The 20,125-nt window shown below is 43.4% G+C and overlaps 1 protein-coding gene across 4 annotated transcripts in view; it reads left to right on the top strand.

Annotated features, from left to right (window-relative positions):
- LOC143285479 (septin-7-like) overlaps positions 1–20,125 on the top strand; it is a 108,243-nt gene that overhangs the window by 947 nt on the left and 87,171 nt on the right. Inside the window, exon 1 of one of the 4 annotated variants that reach the window (XM_076592793.1) lies at positions 11,628–13,450. The exons of 1 other annotated variant lie outside the window; for it this stretch is intronic. In XM_076592793.1, the coding sequence (XP_076448908.1) occupies positions 12,833–13,450 (618 nt within the window). In that variant the 5' untranslated portion in view covers positions 11,628–12,832. Of the gene's footprint in view, positions 1–11,627; positions 13,451–20,125 lie in introns of those variants that run through there. 2 more of the 4 variants (XM_076592794.1, XM_076592795.1) reach the window with 2 other exon arrangements.

Here is a 20,125-nt window from a genome sequence, read left to right as displayed (position 1 = left end):
AAAATCGTCACCAGTTTTTAACCCCCAACCTTATTGAAGTTACTTGTGTGTGTGTGTGTGTGTGTGTGTGTGTGTGTGTGTGTTCAAGCCTGCATGCATGTGTGACTGAATGTTTGTGTGTGCATGACAGTTGAACTGTGTGAAACTGAAAAAGTGTGTATATAATTATAGATATATGCATGTGTGTGTTTGATTTTGTGAATGTGTGCATTCGTATTTTTTCACAATACTCATTGATGATCTAATATGTACTGACCAGATATTTGTGCAGTGCATTTAACTAAATAAATATGAAATATTGGACATCATTGAAGATGGTTTTTTTTATCTGTGAACTGTGATAAATTATTTGATTGACCAAAAAAGATTATATTTGACATAAAGTATAAAATGTTTACCTAAAAAATGTCAGTAATATTAATTACATGATAAATTCATACTGCAACTCACAAAATGAAGTGGAATGAATATCAAAGTAATTTACATTCTTGTAAATATTTGTTTGAGCTTCTTGACAAAAAAAAAAAAAAAAAAAAAAAAAAAAAAAAAGAATTAGAAGAAGGAAATGTATCATGATTTGGCATTAGTTAAATGAAATGATTGAAAGCCTGACAGAATCCAATTCCAGTGAAGAGTGTATCATAAATCATAGTCAATTTTATTCTCATCTTGAAATGAACGAACACTAAAAAAAAAAAAAAAAAAAAAAAAAAAAGCATCGATACAGATTTTCTTAAATTTGTAATTTGAACTTAACCTGACCTTGATTTGAAGTGAAGTGACACATTTTTTTTAATAGTTTGAAAAAAAAAAAAAATTTGATCTCATTTTAATTCATGTACATTGTGAATTGTTTGTTTGATGTTTCACTCTGGTGCACCTTGGCTTTTGACCTGCTTCTGTTTGTTGCTGTTTTGCATGGCCACTGACACTAACAGCAGCGTCATCGGTGAGTTTTGAATGATGTCATAGTTCTTTTGGAGTTCTGTCTCTTGTTTTGTTTGTTTCTCTTGAAAATTATATGATATATATATATAAAAGTTTCTCTCACTTTGTTTCTCTGCCTGAGTCTTGACTTGCTCTTCAGTTGTTTCTTTGATCATGCATAATTTATCTTTTCTTAATTTGTTTAGAAGACTTAAAAAAAAAAAATCTCTTTTCATGACTTGTTAATGTTGTTTTCCTCTGTATGAGGGAGTTAAATCTTTTGTCTGTCCGTCTTTCCTAGTAGTGTCTCTCTGTGACTGTCTGCCAGTGTGTGAGCGCGTGCGCGTGCGCGCGTGTGCGTGTGTGCGCATGTGTATGTTGTTGTTTTAACTTCTTTTTTTTTTTAATAGAAAAAGACCACTGTGTAAATGTTTTCTGTGATTGTGACACATTTTATGTGTAACAAATGAGGCAGGTGTGTCAGAATACATGCTGTATAAATTATATATGAAATTAGATATACACATGAATCTAGCACCCACTGACAGTGACATTTTAATTAGGGTGGAGAGTAAAACCAGACTGAGCTTTACAAATTTCTTTTTTTTCTGGACTTTTGTGCTGTGACCTTGCGGATATCCAAATTTTTGGATTGATATTTACTGAATAATAAAACATTTGAATTATAAAACACTTGTGAAGGGGGAAATAAGATTTTAAAGTGGTGTTGGCAATACATATATATGCAATACTTTCCATGACAGCTCTGACATTTATATGCATGAAAGCTGAAACTCAGTGTTTCAACCAATTTCACTCAGTTTCATCATCTCATGATATAATGCATGTTGACTGATGACATCAAATCCAAGTCCTGATCACATAAAACAATATCAAACAAAAACGAAAGCCTTCCAGAATCAGTTTTTCAAAAGAGTATTTCTTCGCATTGTGTCATTGATATTAATCTTGAGTGGTTGCTCACATAAGCCCTAAAGTTGTACACATATATATGCATGCGATTATGAACACAAACCATACGCTCTTATACATGTGCAGTTAGTCTTGTATATATTTGTATACATGTATATATATGTATATATGTACACAGTTTGTACAGGGATGTTTTGGCAGGGACATTCGCCTTGAACACTGTGATAATGATTTTATAGAAATGCGGAAAAGTCCTGTTGAGTTTATCAGGAGACGGTCAAATGTGCTATCACTATTGCGGTCAGTGTCAGATTAATCATATGACAGAGTGGATATATATATATATATATATATATATATATATATATATATATTCCCTCTATCTCTCTCTCTCTCTCAATTTTGTATTTTTTGTATATGCAGATTTGCATGTGCAAAGACATACAGTCACAGATGGAGACACAGACAGACAGACAGACAGACAGACACACACACACTCTCTCTCTCTCTCTCTCTCACTCTCTCTCTCACTGATGCAGTCACCATAAATCACCGTCAACATTTGCAGCTCTTACTGTCACTTGAAACATTTGCTAGTGAAAAAGCAACGACAACAAAACATTAACAAGTTATGGGAAGAACATTTTGAAAAACAAACAATCCCCAAAACAGAAATGAGTACCCCCCCCCCCCCTTCCCTAAAAACAAACAAACAAACAAAAAAAACCAAAACACGAAAGCTGGAGAGTTGAGCGGCAATGGCAAGTGAAGAAGAAAGAATCTTGAGGGAAGCGTGCAGAAAAATAACAATGGTGATACGCTTGAGAGAACAGTAGTAGAACTAAGTGGGAGGGGAGGGGGAAGGGGTTGTGAGGAGGGTTGGGGGTTGGGTGGGGTGGGGGTGGGGGTGCATGGGGTTTTGGGGGGTGGTTGGGGCTGACATTTGTTGAAGATAAACCATAACAGTGGGGCCTGAGTGATGTACAGACAGTGACAAATGGTGGAGCATTCACATGTCCTCCTGGTGTCCTCCAGTGACGTGATTCCAGCGCTGACCTACCTCTTTTTTTCTCCACCCCTGTTATGTGTCAGGAAGGCATTTGTCCTTTATGGCACAGTTATGTATTAAACCTCCCTAGTGGATCATGTGTTGGCATTGTGAGAGAGTGTGACTGGAATACAGTGCGGTGCATTAGAGTCATGCGGGAGAATTGTCGGTCTGTGATATTTATGGAGGCGGGTAGCACGGTCGCATTTATGTATAGGTTTTGAAAGTTGGGGTGATTCTGTGTTGTACTTATAGCAGTGTGAATGTCTTGTCTTGTTTGCATGTGTTTGTTTTGAACTGAACTTTTAGAGTTATTCTTTCTATTTTTGTGCTTAAATGTGAAACCATTGGTACACATGGTATGGATTTGAAATCAAATTTTTTCTCTGTGTGTGTGTGTGTGTGTGTGTGTGTGTGTGTGTGTGTGTGTGTGTGTGTGTGCGTGTGTGTGTGTGTGGAGTTAAGTACTTTATACACTAGCATGTGGACATGTGCACACACACACACACACACACACACACACACACACACACACAAACACACACACACATATACACACACAAGTTTCAAGTTTTAATTATCCTTTCACTCCTATTGGAGTATGGAGGATTACTGCAAAATAATGTTTTCATGCCCAGAACAAACATTTCCAAATACACAACAATGTGACATAAAAATTGAGAAAACACGAATGTCTTTTAACTCCAAAAGTGTAGTTAGGCAACATTTGCAAATCTTATCATCTTACTTACAGCTAAAATGACTTTTTTTTTGCCTCCACACACACATTCACACACAAACCACTTATCCTCTTGCCATAAATCAAGCGAAGAGTTGTATCCGTTTGCTATAAAAGAAAGAAAAAGAAAAAAAAAAGCTTAACACAGTTTTAAACACACAAACTGACAAGGGATGAAAATTCTACCTGCTTGACCAACCTCGGAAAACAACATTAACAAACAAACAAAAACAGAGTTTGATAACACAGGTATGGAAATCTCTGGCTCTCTCTCTTTGTCTGTATCTGTCTAGCTCTTCCATCCTTCGTGTGACACAGTCTCACAGACATGGATTATAATAGAGACACATAATACATATTCAGCATTTCAACATACATAATCAGTGTTTCATTACTGACAAGCATAGATATATTACTTTAGCTAACCAACAGAACTCTGTGCTACCAAAATTTAAAACTGCACTGTCTATTGACTCAGGGGGAAAAAAAAAGAAAAAAAAAGCAAAATATTTTTTTTACTTTGATTATTGATTTGTAATCTGATGTAATGCACACATACATTTTTCAGACCTTGTGAACTAAAGCATTCTGATAGGCATAAGCCAGTCCCAGTGCTACTAGTACCACTAGATGAATACACAGAAAGGCAGCAGTTGAGAAATTTCAACTGCCGAGCACACAAGAAGAGTTACTTCCCTTCGACCAGGCACCTTTTTTGCAACAGGCTTTTTGTGAGTTCCTTTCATTAATAGGCACATGCAGTGTGTTGATTAAGTTGCCAGTGACCTTTGATTTTTTTAAATTTTATTTTTTATGAAGTCAAGTGTAAACTCAAGGAAGTCAAATTGAGCAGTTCAAAAGTCAAAAGAACTTGGTTTCTGTGAGTGGAGGGGCAAGGCAAACATTGATTGAGTTACAAACAAGTCCAAAATCGGCACAACTTAAATGGTGCAAAATTGATTTCATTCACATGCATATGGTTGAGAAGATTCTGAGAAAAACTGTTGTCACTTGAACTGATGATCATTCAAGCATGCAAACTTGAGCACAGTCTATAATACATTAGAAGATAAGTGTCATTTTATCAATTCATAATGAACTGGAAAAAAAAGCAGCAATTAACGGGTGCACATGCACAGACACAGGCACATGAAAAAGATCAAGCACCCCCTTGAGACTTGGTTGCTGGCTTCTCCTTAGTCTTTTTGTCACAATAGTGCCGGGGATACAAATCAAAACTACACAGCCCCACATTCTCAAAGCGCATGTTTTAATTCACACCAACAGTTAACACCTCCCCCCACACCCCCCCACCTGCCTCCACCTTCATCCACCTTCATGTGTGCTCCCTCTTTCTACACCTTCTCCACCTCCACCCCTTCTCTTCCTTCTTTCCTTTTCCACAGGCTGTGTTTCATTAACTGAATAGAATTTTACTGGGTGAACCTATGTTGTGGGCTGTGCTGAAATTGACAAAAGGGCAGTGAAACTATATCAGTCTAGTTTGACATTCAGGTCTCAGTGTCAAACATCTACTGATTTCGGCATGATATCAGGCATAACCATTTTAGAGCCAGATCCATGAAGGCCTAGTTCAAAGATGTACAGTTTTTCAATGGCTGAAGGAAATAAGTATTTTAACTAGATTGGCTAGTGACTAGTCTGATGGATGCAAAAGCTGTGGGTGAGCAGTGCCATTGCAGTGGCTGTGTATTCATTGGAGCACAGTAATGGAACACACACGTACACACACAATGTGACTGGATATATAATGCTTGCATATAAACCCTAACACATACACACACACACGTGGACATACACTTTCTTATCTTTTTTTGTGTGGAAGGATTAAAAGAAAGGATCTAAATGCTTATATCAGGAATTGAAAAAAGGATTTTTTTTTTTTGTTCGTTAATTTTTTTGGCCAGATGACAGACATTTTGAACATGTCTCATATTGATAAGTCACGGTGACAGGCACACTGTGATCAACAGGAAGAAAATCATGTGAGTGGGGGAAGGTGAAATGGGGGCGGGGGTGGGTGGGGGGGGGGGGCAACAGATGTCCACGTTCCTATTATTTTATAAATAGGGTCTCTTCCATCTGGCTGCTATTGACAGGCAGCCAACTCCTGTGTTTTAAGAATATGTTGCGCTGTGGGAGTGAGGGGGTGAGGGGGTGGGGGCTGGATCATTGTGTGTGTATGTGTGGGTTTTTTTTGTTTTTTTTTTGGTAGGGGTGTGGGGCGAGGGGTATCGTATGCGGCTGTTTCTAATCCCACCAATCCATCTTCTGGCCTTCTCTTCCGAACGATGGTGATGGGATTTCACGTGTGCACAAGATGTTATGCGAGCGTTCACACAAGGAACGTTGGTTGATACTAGTGTCATTCGAAAGACATGTTGGGAATGGGGTCAGAACTAAGGTTAACTCAGAGGGAACCCCCTCCCTTCACCCTTCCTCCCTGCCCCGAATGGATAAAGCGGCTTTCGACCCCTCGACCCCAGGCATCAACAGGATCACGAGTCGATGCTATCACGGTCTTCATGTTCTGACCACTGAGATACATATGTTAAAATATGTATATATATATATATATATATATATATATATATATATATATATATATATATATACAAATGTATGGCATTATCAGCAGCAAACCGGAATGAATAATGTCCACAACAAAGCGTGGACGTTACACTCCGCCAGTCACACAGAGGGGTGGAGGGAAGAAATATGGATATCGTAGCGTTGGAACTCCCCTCTGCAGACACCCCCCCCCCCCTCACCCACTACCTCCAGGCCTCACACCGACACCAGGCCCTTACTGCCTCGTGAAACTGACTTGCAGTCCGTCAGTCATTGATTAATGAGTGAGTGAATGAATGAGTCAGTGGCGTGTGGTGGGGTCCGCCTTTGTACCGGGTTGCACGGGCCTTGTCATCTGCTGGAGTCTGCATACAATATCCGTCCGTCTCAGCAGCTAGTTGTCTGTCTCGTTTTTACTGTTGAGAAGAGACTGAGTTGGGTGGGGTGGAAAGGTGTGTGTGTGTGTTTGTGTGTGTGACAGTGTGTGTGTGTGTGTGTGTGTGTGTGTGTCACAGTGTGTGTGTGTGTGTGTGTGTGTGTGTGTGTGTGTGTGTGTCACAGTGTGTGTGTGTGTGTGTGTGTGTGTGTCACAGTGTGTGTGTGTGTGTGTGTCACAGTGTGTGTGTGTGTGTGTGTGTGTGTCACAGTGTGTGTGTGTGTGTGTGTGTCACAGTGTGTGTGTGTGTGTGTGTGTGTGTGTGTCACAGTGTGTGTGTGTGTGTGTGTGTGTGTGTGTCACAGTGTGTGTGTGTGTGTGTGTCACAGTGTGTGTGTGTGTGTGTGTGTCACAGTGTGTGTGTGTGTGTGTGTGTGTGTGTCACAGTGTGTGTGTGTGTGTGTGTGTCACGGTGTGTGTGTGTGTGTGTGTGTCACAGTGTGTGTGTGTGTCACAGTGTGAGTGTGTGTGTGTGTGTATGTGTTGGTGGGTGGTTGTGTGTGTGTGTGTGTGTGTGTGTGTGTGTGTGTGTATGTGTGTGTGTGTGTGTGTGACAGTGTGTGTGTGTGTGTGTGACAGTGTGTATGTGTGTGTGTGTGTGTCACAGTGTGTGTGTTGGTGGGTGGTTGTGTGGTTTCGTTGGTTCCTCCTTTACGCCGGGTTGCACCCCTCTATCCCAGTACATGAGCGGAGTTTAACGACATATTGGTTGGGCTGTGGTGAACTTGTTTCGTTGGGGATTGTTTTGGTTGTAAGGTTTGTTTGTGTCGGAGGGTCATGTGTGTTGTTTGGTGGGGGTGGGGATGGGGGGGTGTCCTGTCTCGATCAGTGACTGCCTGTCGTTTTTTTTTTTTTAAGGGAGAAGGCGATAGGTGGTGTTGGTGGTGGTGGTGGTGTGTGTGTATGTGTATGTGTGTGAACTCAGAACTCATTTAATTGTCGTAAAACCCGTCAGAGGAATTATGGAATTGTGTGTGTGTGTGTGTGTGTGTGTGAAGGTTGGAAGGTGGCGGAGGATAGCTGTGCGGAGGGTCGAGTCGTTGAAGGCCAATGCTTTATGCATTGTTGTTTGGAGCTCCAGTGAGTGCTATTCACACTGTGTTCGTGTGTGTGTGTGTGTGTGTGTGTGTCCTGCTGAGGAAAAGGAGAAACGTTCAGCTCAGTACTGCATTTGATGATAACTATCATGATGCAGACTGACGCTCACATCGCCCACTGAGGCAAGGAGCTTGTGGCGTTCACATGTACACGTTATCATTATTATTATGCATTCAAGTACTGCATACCATACACAAACAAACGTGTGCACACACACGCACCAACTTGCAAACAAACACGCACGTACATACACAACCAGCAGAATTTCAAGAAGCACATTGTTTTGGTACAGACAGAATGAAAGGGGTGTGTTTTTAGAGAACGGTAGTTTGTTCCATACTGTTGGGCCATCAGTGGTGAAACGATGCTGACCTTGCCATTTTTTTCGTTTTGTCAAGGAATAGTCAGCAGTCTGGGTCTGAAAGGAATACAGATCGGACACGTACCCCTCCCCCCCGCCCTCCCCATCCCCCACAAATATAGACACACACACGTACACACACACACACACACACACACACACACACACACACACACTGCAGCACCTCATCATGACCTTCCCTTCATTGTTGTTCAGCAGCGAAAAACGAAAGGCAAAAAGCGAAAAAGAAGAAGAAGCAGAATCGGACAGTATGCCGTACATTGTTGATCCACTGACACAGTACGTTTTGTGGCCGACAGATGGTAAGATGACTGTGGCTGATTTTGGTTGGCGGCGGCGGCGACGACAGGAAAAAGGAAACACATGTCGGCTTTTTAGCAATAACAATAGAGTGGTATGAACAGTCGGATGTATGACTTATTTCCTCAGTCCTCGTGAAGATGATTTAGCTGGGCGTAACCTGCATGGGAGGGGGTACGATGGGGTGGGGGTGGGGGATGGGGTGTTGCAGAGACTGGTCAGATTTCAACTGCGTGCAGGGAAAGAAATGGGACACTCTACATCTTTGTCACCCCCCCTGAAATGGACACGTGTTTGTTCTGTTTCACTGCCCCCCCCCCCCCCCCTGGCCCCCGCCCCCCGACCCCCTCCTCCCCCCGCCCTCCAGATTTGGAACATCTCGCCTTTCATTCTGCCTAGTGACACTCTTGACTCTGACTCTGAAATCATGACCATGTCTTGCCGATCATTCCTTGTGCTGCAGTTTGTGTGTGTGGATGGCTGTTTGATGTTTGTGAGTTTGTGAGTGGAATGTGTACAGTGTGTACAGCGCTTTGAGTTACACAGTGCAGTACTACAAGCTATATCAAAATAAGTCGTCATTGTTCTTGTTGATGTTATTATCGTTATTATTGTTGTTGTTATCAAGGTGCACACTGAAGTTCACGTTACGTACAATGGATGAGGTGTGGGTTATACAGTGTGTGTGTGTGTGTGTGTGCACATCTACACGTGAGCTTCGTGAAAGAGATAGGGAGAGAGCGTGTCAGCATGTGTGCGTATGCGCGCGCGTGCCGGCTTTGTGTGTGTGTGTGTGTGTGTGTGTGTGTGTGTACATCTCAGGAGAGAGAGAGAGAGTGTGGGAGATGGAGGTGGGAGGGGGGGGGGGGAGAAACAAACCCGGTTGTCCCGTCAGTGTCTGACCTCCTTGATATCAAACGAACAGACCTCCATGGACAATACAAAGCGACAGTAGTAGCCAGCCACCACACTGGTGCTTGTTGCTTGTCACTCATTGTCGTCGATTGTACAGTCAGTTCAGACCGCGTGTACAGTGACTACTAGTACGTGTCCATGACAGGTCGCCTGCCCCGCTACTACAAGCTGGTATTGAAGTGTGACACTTCCTTCCACTTGACTGAGGGGACTATCTATAGTTAGCATGGACACTGACACGCCCCTTCTCTGTCCATCACTCGTTCCCCTTTTCAGCGCTGTAGCGACTGACTGCACTCCGCTGGTCACGGCCTGACACAAGTCATACTGTACGTGCTGTAGCTGTATTTGAACTTACGATGTGCATGCATGGGTTTTATTATTATTATTATTTTTTTAATAATTTTTTTTTATTTTTTAGTCAGTCTGATAAACTGGTCACACCGACCAACAAACAGAGAGACAGACACAGACAGACATGTACATATTCCGTCATGGACAAGGTATGTTCTAATGTTGTGAACATACACGCATTGTTCGATTGCATACGGCGCACGCACACACGTGCGCGTGCACGCACGCATACATGTGTGTGTGTGTGTGTGTGTGTGTGTGTGTGTGTGTGACAAAAAGAATTGTCAGATACTGATCAAGCTATTGAAAAGACGTCATTTAAACGAAACAGCAGTCACTTTTACCAGTACAACTCCTAATACTCTGCTACAACTTATGCTGTTGCTCCCGCTGCTGCTACTTCTAAGTACTAACACGACCCACAAACACGCACACAGAGAGCTTTGAGTCATTGTATTAAAATTCCGTCTCAGTCGTTAAAAAAAAGAAGAGAAAAAAAGTGGCCTCCTTGTCTCATCATCGATCCATCCCACACACCACACCGCTCCTCTCAGTCTCGCCACTCCTATCCCTCCCTGCACCCAACTTCGCCGTCGTCGTCGTTGTTAGTATTCAACAAGTCCGTGTTAGAATTCCAACTTCTCTGGAGAGTACTAGGTGTGTGTCACACTGTACAATATTACCACGCTTTTGTTAAAATAGACCTGATGCCACAGTCAGTTAATGGCATCGCCGCATTTTTGGCCCCCCCCCCCCCACCTTTCTTTTTTCCACACTAACCCCCTCCCCCCCTCTTCAGTCCCCCCCCCCCCACTCCCATGGTGGCCTGACGTGGCCTTGTTCAGTCGGCAGGATTGTCATCAATGATTGTCAAATGTCCCGCCACCCCCACCCCTCCCGCCCCGGCTCCTCTCGTCTCCTTTGTTATGAGTTATTATTATTATTCTTTTTTTTTTCTTTCTTAAAATCTTTTTTTTTTTTTTCCTGGCAAGTTGAGTTGAAAGGAAACTCAGTGGAGAGGCCCGTACTGGGCGCAAAGAGGGGGGTGGGGGGTTAGTAGTTGATTGTGAGACCAGACAGGGTGTGTGTGGGTGGAGGGGGGGGAGTTGGGGGGGGGAGTATTTCATTGTGCTCTTCGCCGGCTGCTTGCGCGTGTGCGAACACACACACACCACTAACACTGACACACACACCGCTACACATACACACACTCACGGCACACACAACTACATACACGCACACACGCGCGCACACACACACACACACACACACGCGCGCGCGCACACACGCGCACACACACAACTACACACACACACACACACAACTACACACACACACACACAACTACACACACACACACACACACACCTCACACACGCACACACACAACTACACACACACACACACACAACTACACACACACACACACACAACTACACACACACACACACACAACTACACACACACACACACACACACACACACACACACAACTACACACACACACACACACACACACAACTACACACACACACACACACACACACACACACACTGACACACACGAGCAGTGCAGGGTGTCTGGGGACGGAGCAGTCAGCAGCAAGGAAGTAAAGATAGAGGAGAGCATGAAGCCACAAAGGGGTCTCCTGTTTAATCCCCGCCCCCCCCCACCCCCCCACCCTCTCCCTCCTCTTGATGAGTCTCTGACAGGCAGCTGGCCACATGTGTCTGTCTGTCTTATCTGTCCGCCTGTCTTCCTGTCTGTCTGCCTATCAGTCATTCTGTCGGAACAGTTGCAACTTGCGCTCTTTGTGTTGTCACACACAAAAAGGCTGTGTGCTCAGTCCCTTGTTGTGTCGTGACACAAGCCGTGAAGTGGCTCATTTCCTTATAAACTAGACCATACGTCTCGTCTCTGTGTGTGTGTGTGTGTGTGTGGGTGAGTGAGTGTGTGTATATGGCTGGTTGGGGAGTGATAGAGAGAAAAAGCGCGCCGCTGTCCTCCTGAAGGAAGCAAGGAACTAAAGAAGTGTTGCGAGGCGTGGATAGTTGAAGTGTGACCACCAGCACCACACCACTTTGGGGCGGTGTAGTACTGGCAGTGAGTGGTCTGTCTGCTGCAGTGCCCGTTTGTCTTGCCGTGTGCCCCCTCACCCACACTGTGTCCGCCGTGTGCTTGTGCAGTCAGTCGGTCAGTGCAGTGTTGTCTGGAATCTCAAACCTCCTCCTCACTGCCCCCCTTCACCCTATCCTGTGTCGTTCAGCTGGCCGTTGCAGGTTTGTTTCATTTCGTTAATTAACGCCGTGGGATCAGGCTCACCCTGCCCAGTGGAGCAGATGGAGTGAGAAGAGCTGACAGCCTTGCAAGTGCCGTGCTCTCATCAGGAAAACACAGCAGGGGTGTTGACAGTCATTCACTGCTACAACGGACTCCACACGTTTCTTTTCACGTCCCTGGAGGCGGCAGTTGTTCCGTAATAGCGCGTGTGTAGGACCGGCAACGTTTATGAGTGGAGTGGTGTTGATGCTGGGAAACGTAGGAATTCAAACTTTTTAGTATTTGAAGGGTTTCAGTTAACAAGTCGTGGTGGAGGAAAACTTGTACAGCTGTGGCCGGTTGGTTGTCGTGAGACTTGGCAGTTAACAAGTGGTGCTGTGGAATGAATGTGATAACTTTTTAGTGAATTGTGGAAGGGTTGCAGTTTAACAAGTCAGTGGTGCTGATGGGTCCAGAAAGGTGACTAATGATTGTGAATTGTGATTTTTTGAAGGAAGTTATCTTGGAAGATTCCAGATAGCATCAGTATTTTTCATTTGAGGGGTTCGAACAGATCACCATCACTTGTGTTAGGCAGCAGTGTGTACAGTTGGAAGTATATAGTTTTAGTGTGTTTGGGTTTTTACATTGATACCACCACACCCCACCACACCAGTGTGTTCACTTCAGTACAGTATTGTTGTTTTGGGGTGTAGATATTTGAAAAAACAACAACCAACAAACAAAGTTGAAAAAAACAACCAACAAAAAACCCCCCCACCAGACCTACTGCACCCGGCATTTCTACGGAGGAGGGGGAGGCAGCCCATCATCGTGTGGTCATCACCATGTCGGAGCCAGTGACAGGGTCATCAGGTAGGGGAGGCCCGGGCCCCGGGGTTCCAGACAAACCCCCCTCCGTGGCAGAGAGGACTCGCCTGCTGCACTCCAGCTTCCGGCGGGAGGAGGGGGACAAGCCCCGTCTGCCCGTCAACCGCTCGCAGAGCTCTGCCAGTGCCCACGCGCCCCACCGCCCCGCCCCCTCCACTGCTGAGAAACCCCCCACCACCATCTCCCCTCCTCCCCCTGTCCAGGTAGCGCAGGTGGTGGTGAAGAATGGGAAGGAGCGGTCCCCCCCACCCCCCACCACCTTGGTACTGGGGGACAGTGCTGCTTCCGCTTCTGCTGCAGGGGGGAAAGGTGCTGCTTCCACCGCCACAGGGAAAAGTTCTAATACTCCGACTTCGGGGAAAGGCCCAAGTACTCCAACTGCGGGGAAAGGTTCTGGTACTCCAACTTCAGGGAAAGGGCCTTCTACCCCAACTATGGGGAAAGGCGCAACCAGCCCAACTAGTGGGAAAAGTGCTGCTGGTACCACCCCTACTGTGGGGATGCAGGTGACCACGGCGACCATCATCACAGAGAAGACCATGACCCTCAACCAGCCACCAGCTGCCTCACCCCCTGTAGGTATTGTGTGTGTCAGGTTGTTCTGGACTTTTCCTCCTGTGCTGTGGGTTTGTGTTGAGATGTGGATGATGGATGTGAGTTGTTAGATTTGGAGGTTAAATTTACATGTCTGCTGTGAGATGTGTGTGTGTGTGTGTGTGCGTGTGTGTGTGTGTGTGTGTGTGTGTGCATGCACGTATGAACATGCTTATGCACAGACATACATTTTCTCTCTCACCTCACTTTGATGATGTATCATCTTTTGAAGAAATTATCTGGTTAGAGACCTAAACTTCAGTATTAGACCACCACTCACACAGGCATGTGTGTGCATGCACACACGCACACACACACGCACCCGCGCACACACACACACACACACACACACACACACACACACACACAGACTCAGAGAGACATAGACACACAGACACACACACACACTACCACACACACACACACACACACAGACAAACACACACACACACAGACACTCACACACACTCACACACACACACACACACACACACACACAGACAAACACAAACACACACACACACACACACACACACACACGCACACTTTGCGACAGGTTACCCCTCAACACACTTCTCGGTTAGCTAACCAGGTTGAGTTACATGTGGATGGTATTACTGGCATGGACAGACAACCCAGGAACGTGGGAGAAGGGACCCCATCCGGCGCAACACCCGACACCAACAGATTGATAATTGTATAGTTTGTTCAAAAGTGAGAGTATAAAAACGCGTGACAGAGAATGCCAGTTTTCATGTTGGAGGGCACACTTCGCAACCTGCGATTCAAATGGTCCATCTTCTGGACACAAACGTGGCTGTCAACCAGTAAGCTGTGTTAAAATCAAGTTAAAAAAAAAAAAAAAAAAATTTTTTTTCCAGTATGTATCATAATTTTGCCATCTTCAGAAAGGGGGAGGGGGATGGATGGAGGAGTGTGTGTGTGGTGGAGTGTGTAGGCTTGTGGGTGGTTGAGGGGAGGGGGGGGGGGGTTATGGTAGAGGTAGGATGGATGGGGAAAAAAGACAGAAGATGATCTTTAGATAGCTTTCCTGTCAGATATGTAAAGGTTCAAGAACTCTGAACAGTCTTATGAATCAGCCAGAGTCGTTTTAGGGTAGCTTCAAATTCATTCTTATCACAGTAAAATGTATATTATTAAGGATGATTCCCTTCAAGGTTCCACAAACTGACATGTGAGGACTGAGACTGAGACTGGTGAGAGTTGTGGGGAGAAGAGGGGGAGTAGCTCTTCGTGTACCTGACGGCATGTTACCAACAGTAACCTCTTCTGTATTGTACTTGACGGCATGTTACCAACAGTAACCTCTTCTATATTGTACTTGACGGCATGTTACCAACAGTAACCTCTTCTATATTGTACTTGACGGCATCTTACCAACAGTAACCTCTTCTATATTGTACTTGACGGCATGTTACCAACAGTAACCTCTTCTATATTGTACCTGACGGCATGTTACCAACAGTAACCTCTTCTATATTGTACCTGACGGCATGTTACCAACAGTAACCTCTTCTATATTGTACCTGACGGCATGTTACCAACAGTAACCTCTTCTATATTGTACTTGACGGCATCTTACCAACAGTAACCTCTTCTGTATTGTACTTGACGGCATCTTACCAACAGTAACCTCTTCTATATTGTACTTGACGGCATCTTACCAACAGTAACCTCTTCTATATTGTACTTGACGGCATCTTACCAACAGTAACCTCTTCTATATTGTACTTGACGGCATGTTACCAACAGTAACCTCTTCTATATTGTACTTGACGGCATCTTACCAACAGTAACCTCTTCTATATTGTACTTGACGGCATCTTACCAACAGTAACCTCTTCTGTATTGTACTTGACGGCATGTTACCAACAGTAACCTCTTCTGTATTGTACTTGATGGCATGTTACCAACAGTAACCTCTTCTATATTGTACTTGATGGCATCTTACCAACAGTAACCTCTTCTATATTGTACCTGACGGCATGTTACCAACAGTAACCTCTTCTATATTGTACTTGACGGCATGTTACCAACAGTAACCTCTTCTGTATTGTACTTGACGGCATGTTACCAACAGTAACCTCTTCTATATTGTACTTGACGGCATGTTACCAACAGTAACCTCTTCTATATTGTACTTGACGGCATGTTACCAACAGTAACCTCTTCTATATTGTACTTGACGGCATCTTACCAACAGTAACCTCTTCTGTATTGTACTTGACGGCATCTTACCAACAGTAACCTCTTCTGTATTGTACTTGACGGCATGTTACCAACAGTAACCTCTTCTGTATTGTACTTGACGGCATGTTACCAACAGTAACCTCTTCTATATTGTACTTGACGGCATGTTACCAACAGTAACCTCTTCTATATTGTACTTGACGGCATGTTACCAACAGTAACCTCTTCTGTATTGTACTTGACGGCATGTTACCAACAGTAACCTCTTCTATATTGTACTTGACGGCATGTTACCAACAGTAACCTCTTCTATATTGTACCTGACGGCATGTTACCAACAGTAACCTCTTCTATATTGTACCTGACGGCATGTTACCAACAGTAACCTCTTCTATATTGTACCTGATGGCATCTTACCAACAGTAACCTCTTCTATATTGTACCTGATGGCATCTTACCAACAGTAACCTCTTCTATATTGTACCTGATGGCATCTTACCAACAGTAACCTCTTCTATATTGTACTTGACGGCATGTTACCAACAGTAACCTCTTCTACATTGTACTTGACGGCATGTTACCAACAGTAACCTCTTCTATATTGTACTTGACGGCATGTTACCAACAGTAACCTCTTCTGTATTGTACTTGACGGCATCTTACCAACAGTAACCTCTTCTATATTGTACTTGACGGCATCTTACCAACAGTAACCTCTTCTATATTGTACTTGACGGCATCTTACCAACAGTAACCTCTTCTATATTGTACTTGACGGCATGTTACCAACAGTAACCTCTTCTATATTGTACTTGACGGCATGTTACCAACAGTAACCTCTTCTATATTGTACCTGACGGCATGTTACCAACAGTAACCTCTTCTGTATTGTACTTGATGGCATGTTACCAACAGTAACCTCTTCTATATTGTACTTGACGGCATGTTACCAACAGTAACCTCTTCTATATTGTACTTGATGGCATCTTACCAACAGTAACCTCTTCTATATTGTACCTGACGGCATCTTACCAACAGTAACCTCTTCTATATTGTACTTGACGGCATCTTACCAACAGTAACCTCTTCTATATTGTACTTGACGGCATGTTACCAACAGTAACCTCTTCTATATTGTACTTGACGGCATGTTACCAACAGTAACCTCTTCTATATTGTACTTGACGGCATGTTACCAACAGTAACCTCTTCTAGATTGTACTTGATGGCATCTTACCAACAGTAACCTCTTCTATATTGTACTTGACGGCATCTTACCAACAGTAACCTCTTCTATATTGTACTTGACGGCATCTTACCAACAGTAACCTCTTCTATATTGTACCTGATGGCATCTTACCAACAGTAACCTCTTCTATATTGTACCTGACGGCATGTTACCAACAGTAACCTCTTCTATATTGTACCTGACGGCATGTTACCAACAGTAACCTCTTCTATATTGTACTTGACGGCATGTTACCAACAGTAACCTCTTCTGTATTGTACTTGACGGCATGTTACCAACAGTAACCTCTTCTGTATTGTACTTGATGGCATGTTACCAACAGTAACCTCTTCTATATTGTACTTGACGGCATGTTACCAACAGTAACCTCTTCTGTATTGTACTTGACGGCATCTTACCAACAGTAACCTCTTCTGTATTGTACTTGACGGCATGTTACCAACAGTAACCTCTTCTATATTGTACTTGACGGCATCTTACCAACAGTAACCTCTTCTATATTGTACTTGACGGCATGTTACCAACAGTAACCTCTTCTGTATTGTACTTGACGGCATGTTACCAACAGTAACCTCTTCTGTATTGTACTTGACGGCATGTTACCAACAGTAACCTCTTCTATATTGTACTTGAAGGCATGTTACCAACAGTAACCTCTTCCATATTGTACTTGACAGCATGTTACCAACAGTAACCTCTTCTAGATTGTACTTGACGGCATGTTACCAACAGTAACCTCTTCTATATTGTACTTGACGGCATGTTACCAACAGTAACCTCTTCTATATTGTACTTGACGGCATGTTACCAACAGTAACCTCTTCTAGATTGTACTTGATGGCATCTTACCAACAGTAACCTCTTCTATATTGTACTTGACGGCATGTTACCAACAGTAACCTCTTCTAGATTGTACTTGATGGCATCTTACCAACAGTAACCTCTTCTATATTGTACTTGATGGCATCTTACCAACAGTAACCTCTTCTATATTGTACTTGACGGCATGTAAGTTTTCTTTGTTACCAACAGTAACCTCTTCTAGATTGTACTTGATGGCATCTTACCAACAGTAACCTCTTCTATATTGTACTTGACGGCATGTTACCAACAGTAACCTCTTCTATATTGTACTTGACGGCATGTTACCAACAGTAACCTCTTCCATATTGTACTTGACGGCATGTTATCAACAGTAACCTCTTCTATATTGTACTTGACGGCATGTTACCAACAGTAACCTCTTCCATATTGTACTTGACGGCATGTTACCAACAGTAACCTCTTCCATATTGTACTTGACGGCATGTTACCAACAGTAACCTCTTCTAGATTGTACTTGACGGCATGTTACCAACAGTAACCTCTTCTATATTGTACTTCATGTACTTGACGGCATGTTACCAACAGTAATCTCTTCTATATTGTACTTGACGCCTTGTTACCAACAGTAACCTCTTCTATATTGTATTTGACGGCATGTTACCAACAGTAACCTCTTCTATATTGTACTTGAAGGCATGTTACCAACAGTAACCTCTATAGTGTACTTGAAGACATGTTACCAACAATAACACCCAACAGTAACCTCTATAGTGTACTTGAAGGCATGTTACCAACAATAACCTCTATAGTGTACTTGAAGGCATGTTACCAACAGTAACCTCTATAGTGTACTTGAAGGCATGCTACCAACAGTAACCTCTATAGTGTACTTGAAGGCATGTTACCAACAGTAACCTCTATATTGTACTTGAAGGCATGTTACCAACAGTAACCTCTATAGTGTACTTGAAGGCATGTTACCAGCAATAACCTCTATAGTGTACTTGAAGGCATGTTACCAACAGTAACCTCTATAGTGTACTTGAAGGCATGTTACCAACAGTAACCTCTATAGTGTACTTGAAGGCATGTTACCAACAGTAACATCTATATTGTACTTGAAGACATGTTACCAAAAGTAACCTCTATATTGTACTTGAGGGCATGTTACCAACAGTATCTTCTATAGTGTACTTGAAGGCATATTACCGGTAGTAACCTCTATAGTGTACTTGAAGACATGTTACCAACAGTAACCTCTATAGTGTACTTGAAGGCATGCTACCAACAGTAACCTCTATAGTGTACTTGAAGGCATGTTACCAACGGTAACCTCTATATTGTACTTGAAGGCATGTTACCAACAGTAACCTCTATAGTGTACTTGAAGGCATGTTACCAGCAATAACCTCTATAGTGTACTTGAAGGCATGTTACCAACAGTAACCTCTATAGTGTACTTGAAGGCATGTTACCAACAGTAACCTCTATAGTGTACTTGAAGGCATGTTACCAACAGTAACATCTATATTGTACTTGAAGACATGTTACCAAAAGTAACCTCTATATTGTACTTGAGGGCATGTTACCAACAGTATCTTCTATAGTGGACGTGAAGGCATATTACCGGTAGTAACCTCTATAGTGTACTTGAAGACATGTTACCAACAGTAACCTCTGTAGTGTACTTGAAGGCATGTTACCAACAGTAACCTCTTCAGTGTACTTGAAGGCATGTATACCAAAAGTAACCTCTGTAGTGTACTTGAAGGCATGTTACCAACAGTAACCTCTATATTGTACTCGAAGGCATGTTACCAACAGTAACCTTTATAGTGTGCTGGAAGGCATGTTACCAATCGTAACCTCTATACTATAGTGTACTTGAAGGCATGTTACCAACAGTAACCTCTTCAGTGTACTTGAAGGCATGTTACCAACAGTAACCTCCTCTCTCAAGTGCTCTTTAGCGTTGAAGATAGTTCATCAAACAGCGTGTATGTTGTTCAGGCTGTTCACTTTACATTCCAACCCCACCCCCTCTCTTTTTTTTTTTTTTTTTTTTTTTTTTTTTCGCATGTTGGAGATGTGATTTTTACCTGACTGAGCTTTGGAGAGGAGGGCAAAAGCACCCTTGAGAATCAGCCCTCGGGCTGAGTGGCGTAACAGGCACAGGATACAACAGGGATGTCGCAGATCAGGCCTGCACAACTCCGTGGAGTGTGTAATAACATTTCACGCTTGGGGGAGCGGCGGAGTGTGTCTGAGTGAATTAAAGCAACAAAACGCTCATCTTGAAGGTAAATCTTGGGGTCCCCACATCCGACTGGCCGATGAAGCTACGATTGTTTTTGTGGGTTTGGGTTTTTCT

This window comes from Babylonia areolata, chromosome 9, assembly GCF_041734735.1.
Source record: "Babylonia areolata isolate BAREFJ2019XMU chromosome 9, ASM4173473v1, whole genome shotgun sequence".
NCBI classification, from domain to species: Eukaryota; Metazoa; Mollusca; class Gastropoda; order Neogastropoda; family Buccinidae; genus Babylonia; species Babylonia areolata.
This window is presented reverse-complemented; position numbering and strand designations above follow the sequence as displayed.